The 14,949-nt window shown below is 34.5% G+C and overlaps 1 protein-coding gene across 2 annotated transcripts in view; it reads left to right on the top strand.

The window, feature by feature from the left end:
• The window catches only part of atoh8 (atonal bHLH transcription factor 8), a 42,965-nt gene extending 28,076 nt beyond the window's left edge, over positions 1-14,889 (top strand). Inside the window, exons 3-5 of one of the 2 annotated variants that reach the window (XM_079268831.1) lie at positions 9,946-10,137; positions 11,772-11,843; positions 14,395-14,889. In XM_079268831.1, the coding sequence (XP_079124957.1) occupies positions 9,946-10,137; positions 11,772-11,822 (243 nt within the window). In that variant the 3' untranslated portion in view covers positions 11,823-11,843; positions 14,395-14,889. The remainder of the gene's footprint in view (positions 1-9,945; positions 10,138-11,771; positions 11,844-14,394) is intronic. The other variant, XM_079268832.1, reaches the window with a different exon arrangement.
• The last annotated feature ends 60 nt before the right edge of the window (positions 14,890-14,949 follow it).

Consider the following 14,949-nt stretch of genomic DNA (forward strand, 5'->3'; position numbering starts at 1 on the left):
GATGTTATTACACTATGTCACTTTCAATGTTCTTATACCACGTAACTTTCAATGTTATTATACCACGTAACTTTCAATGTTTTTATACCACGTAACATTCAATGTTATTATACCATGCAACTTTCAATGTTATGATACCACGTCACTTTCAATGTTATTATACCACGTAACTTTCAAGAATGTTATTTTACCACTTAACTTTCAAGAATGTTATTACACCACGTGACTTTCAATGTTATTATACCACGTAACTTTCAATGTTATTGTACCACGTAACTTTTAATGATGTTATTACACTATGTCACTTTCAATGTTCTTATACCACGTAACTTTCAATGTTATTATACCACGTAACTTTCAATGTTTTTATACCACGTAACATTCAATGTTATTATACCATGCAACTTTCAAGAATGTTATTATACCACGTAACTTTCAATAATGTTATTACACCACGTCACTTTCAATGTTCTTATATCACGTAACTTTCAATCATGTTATTACACTATGTCACTTTCAATGTTTTTATACCACGTAACATTCAATGTTATTATACCATGCAACTTTCAAGAATGTTATTATACCACGTAACTTTCAATAATGTTATTACACCACGTCACTTTCAATGTTATTATACCACGTAACTTTCAATCATGTTATTACACTATGTCACTTTCAATATTATTATACCACGTGACTTTCAATGTTATTATACCACGTGACTTTCAATGTTATTATACCACGTAACTTTCAATGTTATAATACCACGTAACTTTCAATGTTATTGTACCACGTAACTTTTAATGATGTTATTACACTATGTCACTTTCAATGTTCTTATACCACGTCACTTTCAATGTTATTATACCACGTAACTTTCAATCATGTTATTACACTATGTCACTTTCAATATTATTATACCACGTGACTTTCAATGTTATTATACCACGTGACTTTCAATGTTATTATACCACGTAACTTTCAATGTTATAATACCACGTAACTTTCAATGTTATTATACCACGTGACTTTCAATAATGTTGTTATACCACGTAACTTTCAATAATGTTATTATACCACGTAACTTTTAATGTCATTATACCACGTAACTTTCAATGTTATTATGCCACGTAACTTTCAATGTTATTATACCACGTAACTTTCAATAATGTTATTATACCACGTAACTTTCAATAATGTTATTATACCGCGTAACTTTCAATGTTATGATACTACGTCACTTTCAATGTCATTATACCACGTGACTTTCAATAATGTTATTATACGACGTCACTTTCAATATTATTATACCACGTGACTTTCAATAATGTTATTATACCACGTAACTTTCAATAATGTTATTATACCACGTAACTTTCAATGGTATTATACCACGTAACTTTCAATAATGTTATTATACCACGTAACTTTCAATGTTATGATACGTCACTTTCAATAATGTTATTATACTACGTCACTTTCAATGTCATTATACCACGTAACTTTCAATGTTATGATACTACGTCACTTTCAATGTTATTATACCACGTGACTTTCAATGTTATTATACCACGTAACTTTCAATGTTATTATACTACGTCACTTTCAATAATATTATACCACGTAACTTTCAATGTTATTATACCACGTGACTTTCAATAATGTTATTATACCACGTGACTTTCAATGTTATTATACCACGTAACGTTCAATGTTATGATACCACGTCACTTTCAATGTTATTATACCACTTAACTTTCAATAATGTTATTATACTACGTCACTTTCAATGTTATTATACCACGTGACTTTCATTAATGTTATTATACCACGTAACTTTCAATGTTATTATACCACGTAACTTTCAATGTTATTATACCACGTAACTTTCAATGTTATGATACCACGTCACTTTCAATGTTATTATACCACGTAACTTTCAAGAATGTTATTTTACCACGTAACTTTCAAGAATGTTATTACACCACGTGACTTTCAATGTTATTATACCACATAACTTTCAATGTTATTGTACCACGTAACTTTTAATGATGTTATTACACTATGTCACTTTCAATGTTCTTATACCACGTAACTTTCAATGTTATTATACCACGTAACTTTCAATGTTTTTATACCACGTAACATTCAATGTTATTATACCATGCAACTTTCAAGAATGTTATTATACCACGTAACTTTCAATAATGTTATTACACCACGTCACTTTCAATGTTATTATACCATGCAACTTTCAAGAATGTTATTATACCACGTAACTTTCAATAATGTTATTACACCACGTCACTTTCAATGTTATTATACCACGTAACTTTCAATCATGTTATTACACTATGTCACTTTCAATATTATTATACCACGTGACTTTCAATGTTATTATACCACGTAACTTTCAATGTTATAATACCACGTAACTTTCAATGTTATTATACCACGTGACTTTCAATAATGTTGTTATACCACGTAACTTTCAATAATGTTATTATACCACGTAACTTTCAATGTCATTATACCACGTAACTTTCAATGTTATTATACCACGTAACTTTCAATGTTATGATACCACGTCACTTTCAATGTTATTATACCACTTAACTTTCAATGTTATTATACCACGTAACTTTCAATGTTATTATACCACGTAACTTTCAATGTTATTATACCACGTAACTTTCAATGTTATTATACCACGTAACTTTCAATGTTATTATACCACGTAACTCAATGTTATTATACTTCGTCACTTTCAATGTTATTATACCACGTGACTTTCAATAATGTTATTATACCACGTAACTTTCAATAATGTTATTATACCACGTAACTTTCAATGGTATTATACCACGTAACTTTCAATAATGTTATTATACCACGTAACTTTCAATGTTATGATACAACGTCACTTTCAATAATGTTATTATACTACGTCACTTTCAATGTTATTATACCACGTGACTTTCATTAATGTTATTATACCACGTAACTTTCAATAATGTTATTATACCACGTAACTTTCAATGTTATGATACCATGTCACTTTCAATAATGTTATTATACTACGTCACTTTCAATGTTAATATACTACGTCACTTTCAATGTTATTATACCACGTTACTTTCAATAATGTTATTATACCACGTAACTTTCAATGTTATTATACCACGTAACTTTCAATAATGTTATTATACCACGTAACTTTCAATGTTATTATACCACGTAACTTTCAATGTTTTTATACCACGTAACATTCAATGTTATTATACCATGCAACTTTCAAGAATGTTATTATACCACGTAACTTTCAATAATGTTATTACACCACGTCACTTTCAATGTTATTATACCATGCAACTTTCAAGAATGTTATTATACCACGTAACTTTCAATAATGTTATTACACCACGTCACTTTCAATGTTATTATACCACATAACTTTCAATCATGTTATTACACTATGTCACTTTCAATATTATTATACCACGTGACTTTCAATGTTATTATACCACGTAACTTTCAATGTTATAATACCACGTAACTTTCAATGTTATTATACCACGTGACTTTCAATAATGTTGTTATACCACGTAACTTTCAATAATGTTATTATACCACGTAACTTTCAATGTCATTATACCACGTAACTTTCAATGTTATTATACCACGTAACTTTCAATGTTATGATACCACGTCACTTTCAATGTTATTATACCACTTAACTTTCAATGTTATTATACCACGTAACTTTCAATGTTATTATACCTCGTAACTTTCAATGTTATTATACCACGTAACTTTCAATGTTATTATACCACGTAACTTTCAATATTATTATACCACGTAACTCAATGTTATTATACTTCGTCACTTTCAATGTTATTATACCACGTGACTTTCAATAATGTTATTATACCACGTAACTTTCAATAATGTTATTATACCACGTAACTTTCAATGGTATTATACCACGTAACTTTCAATAATGTTATTATACCACGTAACTTTCAATGTTATGATACAACGTCACTTTCAATAATGTTATTATACTACGTCACTTTCAATGTTATTATACCACGTGACTTTCATTAATGTTATTATACCACGTAACTTTCAATAATGTTATTATACCACGTAACTTTCAATGTTATGATACCATGTCACTTTCAATAATGTTATTATACTACGTCACTTTCAATGTTAATATACTATGTCACTTTCAATGTTATTATACCACGTGACTTTCAATAATGTTATTATACCACGTCACTTTCAATGTTATTATACCACGTAACTTTCAATAATGTTATTATACCACGTAACGTTCAATGTTATTATACCACATAACTTTCAATAATGTTATTATACCACGTAACTTTCAATATTATTATACCACGTAACTTTCAATAATGTTATTATACCACGTAACTTTCAATGTTATTATACCACGTAACTTTCAATGTTATTATACCACGTAACTTTCAAGAATGTTATTATACCACGTAACTTTCAATGTTATTATACCATGTAACTTTCAACAATGTTATTATACCACGTAACTTTCAATGTTATTATACCACGTAACTTTCAATGTTATTATACCACGTAACTTTCAATGTTATTATACCACGTAACTTTCAATGTTATTATACCACGTAACTTTCAATGTTATTATACCAAGTAACTCAATGTTATTATACTTCGTCACTTTCAATGTTATTATACCACGTGACTTTCAATAATGTTATTATACCACGTAACTTTCAATAATGTTATTATACCACGTAACTTTCAATGGTATTATACCACGTAACTTTCAATAATGTTATTATACCACGTAACTTTCAATGTTATGATACAACGTCACTTTCAGTAATGTTATTATACTACGTCACTTTCAATGTTATTATACCACGTGACTTTCATTAATGTTATTATACCACGTAACTTTCAATAATGTTATTATACCACGTAACTTTCAATGTTATGATACCATGTCACTTTCAATAATGTTATTATACTACGTCACTTTCAATGTTAATATACTACGTCACTTTCAATGTTATTATACCACGTGACTTTCAATAATGTTATTATACCACGTAACTTTCAATGTTATTATACCACGTAACTTTCAATAATGTTATTATACCACGTAACTTTCAATGTTATTATACCACGTAACTTTCAATAATGTTATTATACCACATAACTTTCAATAATGTTATCATACCACGTAACTTTCAATGTTATTATACCACGTAACTTTCAATGTTATGATACCACGTCACTTTCAATGTTATTATACCACGTGACTTTCAATAATGTTATTATACCACGTCACTTTCAATGTTATTATACCACGTAACTTTCAATAATGTTATTATACCACGTAACGTTCAATGTTATTATACCACGTAACTTTCAATAATGTTATTATACCACGTAACTTTCAATGTTATTATACCACGTAACTTCCAATGTTATTATACCACGTAACTTTCAAGAATGTTATTATACCACGTAACTTTCAATGTTATTATACCATGTAACTTTCAACAATGTTATTATACCACGTAACTTTCAATGTTATTATACCACGTAACTTTCAATAATGTTATTATACCACGTAACTTTCAATGTTATGATACTACGTCACTTTCAATAATGTTATTATACTACGTCACTTTCAATGTTATTATACCACGTGACTTTCAATAATGTTATTATACCACATAACTTTCAATAATGTTGTTATACCACGTAACTTTCAATGTTATTATACCACGTAACTTTCAATGTTATTATACCACGTAACTTTCAAAAATGTTATTATACCACGTAACTTTCAATGTTATTATACCACGTAACTTTCAATGTTATTATACCACGTAACTTTCAATGTTATTATACCACGTAACTCAATGTTATTATACTTCGTCACTTTCAATGTTATTATACCACGTAACTTTCAATAATGTTATTATACCACGTAACTTTCAATGTTATTATACCACGTAACTTTCAATGTTATGATACCACGTCACTTTCAATGTTATTATACCACGTAACTTTCAAGAATGTTATTTTACCACGTAACTTTCAAGAATGTTATTACACCACGTGACTTTCAATGTTATTATACCACGTAACTTTCAATGTTATTGTACCACGTAACTTTTAATGATGTTATTACACTATGTCACTTTCAATGTTCTTATACCACGTAACTTTCAATGTTATTATACCACGTAACTTTCAATGTTTTTATACCACGTAACATTCAATGTTATTATACCATGCAACTTTCAATGTTATGATACCACGTCACTTTCAATGTTATTATACCACGTAACTTTCAAGAATGTTATTTTACCACTTAACTTTCAAGAATGTTATTACACCACGTGACTTTCAATGTTATTATACCACGTAACTTTCAATGTTATTGTACCACGTAACTTTTAATGATGTTATTACACTATGTCACTTTCAATGTTCTTATACCACGTAACTTTCAATGTTATTATACCACGTAACTTTCAATGTTTTTATACCACGTAACATTCAATGTTATTATACCATGCAACTTTCAAGAATGTTATTATACCACGTAACTTTCAATAATGTTATTACACCACGTCACTTTCAATAATGTTATTACACCATGTCACTTTCAATGTTATTATACCACGTAACTTTCAATCATGTTATTACACTATGTCACTTTCAATATTATTATACCACGTGACTTTCAATGTTATTATACCACGTAACTTTCAATGTTAAAATACCACGTAACTTTCAATGTTATTATACCACGTGACTTTCAATAATGTTGTTATACCACATAACTTTCAATAATGTTATTATACCACGTAACTTTCAATGTCATTATACCACGTAATTTTCAATGTTATTATACCACGTAACTTTCAATGTTATGATACCACGTAACTTTCAATGTTATTATACCACTTAACTTTCAATGTTATTATACCACGTAACTTTCAATGTTATTATAGCACGTAACTTTCAATGTTATTATACCACGTAACTTTCAATGTTATTATACCACGTAACTTTCAATGTTATTATACCACGTAACTCAATGTTATTATACTTCGTCACTTTCAATGTTATTATACCACGTGACTTTCAATAATGTTATTATACCACGTAACTTTCAATAATGTTATTATACCATGTAACTTTCAATGGTATTATACCACGTAACTTTCAATAATGTTATTATACCACGTAACTTTCAATGTTATGATACAACGTCACTTTCAATAATGTTATTATACTACGTCACTTTCAATGTTATTATACCACGTGACTTTCATTAATGTTATTATACCACGTAACTTTCAATAATGTTATTATACCACGTAACTTTCAATGTTATGATACCATGTCACTTTCAATAATGTTATTATACTACGTCACTTTCAATGTTAATATACTACGTCACTTTCAATGTTATTATACCACGTGACTTTCAATAATGTTATTATACCACGTAACTTTCAATGTTATTATACCACGTAACTTTCAATAATGTTATTATACTACGTAACTTTCAATGTTATTATACCACGTAACTTTCAATAATGTTATTATACCACATAACTTTCAATAATGTTATTATACCACGTAACTTTCAATGTTATTATACCACGTAACTTTCAATGTTATTATACCACGTAACTTTCAATGTTATGATACCACGTCACTTTCAATGTTATTATACCACGTGACTTTCAATAATGTTATTATACCACGTCACTTTCAATGTTATTATACCACGTAACTTTCAATAATGTTATTATACCACGTAACGTTCAATGTTATTATACCACGTAACTTTCAATGTTATTATACCACGTAACTTTCAATATTATTATACCACGTAACTTTCAATAATGTTATTATACCACGTAACTTTCAATGTTATTATACCACGTAACTTTCAATGTTATTATACCACGTAACTTTCAAGAATGTTATTATACCACGTAACTTTCAATGTTATTATACCACGTAACTTTCAACAATGTTATTATACCACGTAACTTTTAATGTTATTATACCACGTAACTTTCAATAATGTTATTATACCACGTAACTTTCAATGTTATGATACTACGTCACTTTCAATAATGTTATTATACTACGTCACTTTCAATGTTATTATACCACGTGACTTTCAATAATGTTATTATACCACATAACTTTCAATAATGTTGTTATACCACGTAACTTTCAATGTTATTATACCACGTAACTTTCAATGTTATTATACCACGTAACTTTCAATAATGTTATTATACCACGTAACTTTCAATGTTATTATACCACGTAACTTTCAAGAATGTTATTACACCACGTCACTTTCAATGTTATTATACCACGTGACTTTCAATAATGTTGTTATACCACGTAACTTTCAATAATGTTATTACACCACGTCACTTTCAATGTTATTATACCACGTGACTTTCAATGTTATTATACCACGTAACTTTCAATGTTATCATACTACGTAACTTTCAATGTTATTATACCATGTAACTTTCAATGTTATTATACCACATAACTTTCAATGTTATTATACCACGTCACTTTCAATGTTATTATACCACGTAACTTTCAATAATGTTATTATACCACGTAACTTTCAATAATGTTATTATACCACGTAACTTTCAATGTTATTATACCACGTAACTTTCAATCATATTATTACACCACGTTACTTTCAATATTATTATACCACGTGACTTTCAATGTTATTATACCACGTGACTTTCAATGTTATACCACGTAACTTTCAATGTTATTATACCACGTGACTTTCAATAATGTTATTATACCACGTTACTTTCAATGTCATTATACCACGTAACTTTCAATGTTATGATACTACGTCACTTTCAATGTTATTATACCACGTGACTTTCAATGTTATTATACCACGTAACTTTCAATGTTATTATACTACGTCACTTTCAATAATATTATACCACGTAACTTTCAATGTTATTATACCACGTGACTTTCAATGTTATTATACCACGTAACTTTCAATGTTATTATACTACGTCACTTTCAATAATATTATACCACGTAACTTTCAATGTTATGATACCACATAACTTTCAATAATGTTATTATACCACGTAACTTTCAATGTTATTATACCACGTGACTTTCAATAATGTTATTATACCATGTAACTTTCAATAATGTTATTATACCACGTAACTTTCAATGGTATTATACCACGTAACTTTCAATGTTATTATACCACGTAACTTTCAATAATGTTATTATACCACGTAACTTTCAATGTTATTATACCACGTAACTTTCAATAATGTTATTATACCACGTAACTTTCAATGTTATTATACCACGTAACTTTCAATATTACGATACCACGTAACTTTCAATGTTATTATACCACGTGACTTTCAATAATGTTATTATACCACGTAACTTTCAATGTTATGATACCACGTCACTTTCAATAATGTTATTATACTACGTCACTTTCAATGTTACTATACCACGTGACTTTCAATAATGTTATTATACCACGTAACTTTCAATGTTATGATACCTCGTCACTTTCAATAATGTTATTATACTTCGTCACTTTCAATGTTATGATACCACGTCACTTTCAATAATGTTATTATACTAAGTCACTTTCAATGTTATTATACCACGTGACTTTCAATAATGTTGTTATACCAGGTACATTTTAATAAAAGGGACTTGATATACTACGTTACCTGCTCAGTGCGTCGCTTGTTGGACTACGTCACTTGCTTCAAAAACATCCACATCCAATATATCTGTGGTTTGCAGAGACGTACTAAAATTCTATTCCCAACTCGCTGTACTTCCTCCTCTCTCCAGGTGCCTTGTTACTCTTATGGGCAGAAGCTATCCAAGCTGGCAATATTACGTATTGCCTGCAACTACATCCTGTCTCTGGCTCAGTTGGCTGAGCTGGACGACAGTCCCGACCACGGCAGTCTGAACTTCTCTCAGTGTGTGGAGCAGTGCACCAGGACCCTGCAGGCCGAGGGCAGGAGCAAGAAGAGGAAGGTGAGACTGCACTCCTTCTCTCACGTACAATCTGAAGTAGTGGCTGGGGCCCCGACTACACAAAGAAACTCATGAACCAGGCCCTTATGTTTCAGTTAGAGGCCTCCCTGTTTTCTGACCCACTCCTGGTACAAACTTAACACATTCTTCATGTTTACCTGTTGTCTTGACAAATGCAACAAGAGATTCATGCTTGTGCCGCCTTCACACGTGTTAATCGCGTAATTCGCGCCGCATTCACTTGCCGGGACCAACGTGCCGGAGAGGGGGCGTGGCTTATCGCCCTGGAAGCCGTTCAACTGTCACAGACACAGTTCACAGATGATGAATACAGGTATACTCAGACAGACAGTATGAGAAAAAAATGTTTTTGAATATTGAAGAATGTAAACATTCCCCCTTAAAGGGATCAATATAGTATAATAAATAAAAACCCAACTCGTAGAAACCCAAAGGTATGAACCTGGAATTGAACATGACATGTCCCCTTTGAAGTCACATCAAACCTGTGGTCAATGATGAAATGGCGTTTCATATGAGGTCCAGATGAATGATACAAGTGAGAAGACGGAAAAGAGAAAAATGATGACAGGAACGCTTGAGATCAACAGCGCATCACAAATATCACAAACGACATTCGACATGCAGAGTGTCGGGCCGGGGATTGAACTCCTGAGCCGTGTTAAAGGAGAGCCGCTCTACCCACTGAGCAGCTGCTGCAGCTCTTGTTTACTGATGTAGGTCATGTAGAATCATCAGTACTGCATTGTGTGTTTGAACCGATTAAACGTTCCTTGTAGTAACTTTAAATGAAAGACAGTTTTTGGGTCCTCTCCCGGTTTTAAGGGCTTTAAAGGTTAGGTTGTTATGGTATCACCTGCCAAACACTTCCTTTGTGCAGTAGAAGTGAGTCAGTAATGTCAGCGTTTGTGTCACACTGAGCCAGACAGCAGCCACATAACACAAGAGCCACAGACTCTGAGCAACAACCCACATTAGCTGTCTCACTGAAGTCTCCTCCTCATGGAACTTACAAGCATCAACACTACTTGTTGTTGAACGAGCCACCAAACAAAGCTTCACCAGGGAACAGTGCACCGCTGACGTAGCTGCTCGCTGCAGCACATGAAGCGACAGAGGACTTCTCTGCTCTTCAGTACCATTAATACGTAGGCTGCTGCACCAGTTTGTTCCCTCCGTGCTCCCTGTGGTATATATATGTAGAACACTGACACTCTGGCAGCCTGCTCCACAGCAAAAGCATTCTCTTTAGAAAGAACTGTCTCTGTCCTGTTGAGCTCAAATTAAATCTGTTGTTTCTTTGACTTCCCAAAAGTCCTTTTGATACAAAACATTTGGAGAACACATTGGCATTACGTTTTGCTACAAAAAGGGATCAAATGTAATTTTACACACATTCAACACCTTATTAAATGAATATAGTTTGAAGTGAGCAAGCTCGGATTGAATGTTTTCATTTATGAGACGGTCAAAGTGTTTCACATCCAGCTTCACACTGTTCAGCCATGTTGCTCTTTTAGATGTTAACTAGCTGACGGCTTTTTCCTGCTGGCTGTTTCTCTCTGTGTGCATGCCTGCATTGTGTGTGTGTGTGTGTGTGTGTGTTCTCAAAGTTCCAGACACCAGATGTTTCGAGTGGAAGGGAAGTGGAGCTGGCGCCATGAAGGGCAGAGGGCAGCGAGAAGGCACGCGAACTGAAACCACACAAACGTGGACACACACACACACACACACACACACACACACACACACACACACACACACACTTGGCACATTCCCCAGCAGTCTCTCCAACACATTCCCCCACTCTGCCTCTCCAGGCCATCTGCTCCAACATACTTTGAAACAAGGAGGGGAAAAAACACAGTCATCATCAGCCTGTCAGACATCAGCAGCTGGTGGAACGACAGGGGGGGGGGGGGGGTGTGTGTGTGTGTGTGTGTGTTCAAGGGGGGGGGACACTTTTTCAATTTTCCTCAGAGCCACTGAGTCTGTGTGCACAGTTGGCAGGAAAACGAGTTTTTTGACTTGTGATTTGTGCTTTTGCTCCACCATGAAGCTGAGCTCCAGACATCCCAACTGGAACTCATTTCAACACCAAGAGTTTCCACTACTCACGTTGTAGTTGACGGGAAGAAAGAAGGATATATTGTACTTAATTAAAGAGGGACTTCACACTCAATGATAATAGTTTGCGCTGTACACATTAAAGATGAGATGTGTCTGCTGGGGCCGGCCAGCTGCTGTGATCTGTTGAGAGCTGAACAAGATATTAGGACCATGTTGACCTTATGACCAGCATGGCTACAGCTCTAGTGACACTCCTCCTCCCCCATGAATGATGAGTTGGAGTTGACTCCTGTCTGCACTCAACGCTTCGCCGTTTCTCTTGCTGGAGCTTCTCACCATGCTGTGTATTACTTCAGGTGTTGTCCGTTGGTGTCTTGCTTCCTGTCGTTGAAAAATAATTTTGAAGCCGTGTTCAGATTCAGAACCATGATTTTCGATGCGCTCCATCCAAACATCCCAAGTACTCTCTGTACCCAAGACCTGAACTACCAGCAGCATTTGCATCGCAATACTTAGTTTCCGTCATACATCTTCTTCTGGATACACGTCCATGAACTGGAGTAATAACACCTCGGGATGAGTGCAGACTGCAGCTAGAGCTACATTCAGTGCATTCAGACACTTCATGTTGTTATGTGGTGCAGCCTTATGATAACATCTCGTTAAATCCATTCTTCCCTCATCAGTCTACAATATTCCACACTGGCTGAGCGCAGACAGGATACGGTGGACAGCCATGTCCATCTCTCTGCGGAGCCGGTTCAACCCAATGGAACATGATTGAATCCTGGCCGGCCACTCCAGGACATTCAGAGTCTTGCATTGTCCCGGCTCTGTGCTTGAGGCCGTCGTGCTGTTGGAAGGTCAGGATTTCATGAATATCTCAGTTCAGCTTCCCCTGAACCCCGGTCAGTCCCTGAGTCCCTGCTGCTGAGGACCAGCTCCACCTCCACGCCTCACCATGTGGATGGTGTTGTGCAGGTGATGGAGGGTGCCTGGTTTCCTTCAGACATGACGCTTGGAATTGAGGCCAAACTGTTGAATCTAGTTTGATCAGACCAGAGCATCTTGTTCCTCACAGTGAGAGGCCTTTCACTGAGGAGAGGCCTCCGTGTTGTTGTCCTTCTGGAAGTTTCTCTCATCTCCACACAGGATATGTGGAGCCACCATCTAGTTTGTGGTTACCTTTCTTACCACAAGTATTCTTCCTCAATTGCTCAGGCCACCGCTCTCCAAGGAGTCCTGCTTGTTCCAAACCTCTCGCGTTGAAGAACCATGAGGGTCACTGCGCTCTTTGGAACCTTGAATGCTTCCGTGTTTTCTTGTAACCTTCACCAGATCTGTGCCTCGACACAATCCTTCGAGTCGTTGAGCTCGACAGACCTCCTGGCTTGTGTTGTACTGATAACCATCGTCAGCTATGAGACGGTCGACAGACAGATGTGTGTCTCTCCTAAACATGTAGAACACCACAGGTGGAATCACAACAAAGAGTCTGAACACTTGTGTCCCTGTGATACATCAGTCATAATCATTGATTTCTGTAAAGTCCTGTTGTCGCTTTGTCCTCATGGGGTATTGAGTCATGGTTGAAGCGTAAACAAAATGTATATAAACATGAAAGAAAGTGTAAAAAGTGAAGAGATGGCAATACTTCCTGTATAGTTGTCTAGTCAGCATAAACAGATGGATAGAAAAGCAGTTTTCTTATTTTCTTGCATACTTTTTGATTCTTCGTGGATATTTGATTTCTGTGTATTGTGTTGTATTGTACATACCGTACTTCAGGCTTTCTTCGAAGTGTATCATGTGGAGTGTATTGGACTGTGTATTTATGTTCGCTGTAGATTTCAATGATATGAACCACTCTAGTCCATCATGTAGCATCAATGACGTACGCAGCCACGTGTGCACTGTATGATACACTTCTGTCATTTCACTTTCACTGTACGTAAACATTCTGTACGTGATATTCATATTGTGGATGTTGTATGACGTTATACTAGCAATAATAATGAGCTGATGAGCTCCTCCACAGTATGACGTGTCACCGTCTGAATTCCCTCAAAGCTTCACAGAGAGACGAAGCTGGAGCTGATGGAGCGCCGGCCATCTCCCACCTTCAGCTCAGCTGCTCTGATGGACTCCTTCCTCTCTGTGTTTCAGGAGTGAAGCTGAGAGCAGAGGACCGGTCCAACATGTGACCCAGAGCAACGAGGAAGCAGAAGACTGACGAGCTGAGGAAGTGGATACATGAAGGAGTGGAACCTTTTCCCACCACTCATTAGGAACCAGCATCGGTACTTGACTCTGAGGTGGAATTGTGGAGTTTTGTACATAAAGGACAACAACTGACAAGCAGACAAAGGGATTCAAGGATCGGCCCGCGCAGCAACCTGCACTCAGCTATGCAGACAGCTGATGACATCACAGTACTGCCTCGTCAGCATGTGTCAGAATGTAGGTCCTGAGAACACAAGTCATCAGCTGTATAACGCTCTAACAGCATCAGTCTGATGAGGATCAAACATCAACAGTCACTGCAGTTCAAGCACTACATGAACTAAGCAGCTTTAATACTCGACGTTCTGTGGTTTATACTCCTGTTATATTTCAAAATATGCCAAATATGTTTATTCAGTACAAATAAAAACAATTGAAAACTAACCATTGTGATTTTTCACAAACACCATGTTAATACAATAGAACGACTATATTGCT

This window comes from Melanostigma gelatinosum (assembly GCF_949748355.1).
Source record: "Melanostigma gelatinosum genome assembly, chromosome: 5".
NCBI classification, from domain to species: Eukaryota; Metazoa; Chordata; class Actinopteri; order Perciformes; family Zoarcidae; genus Melanostigma; species Melanostigma gelatinosum.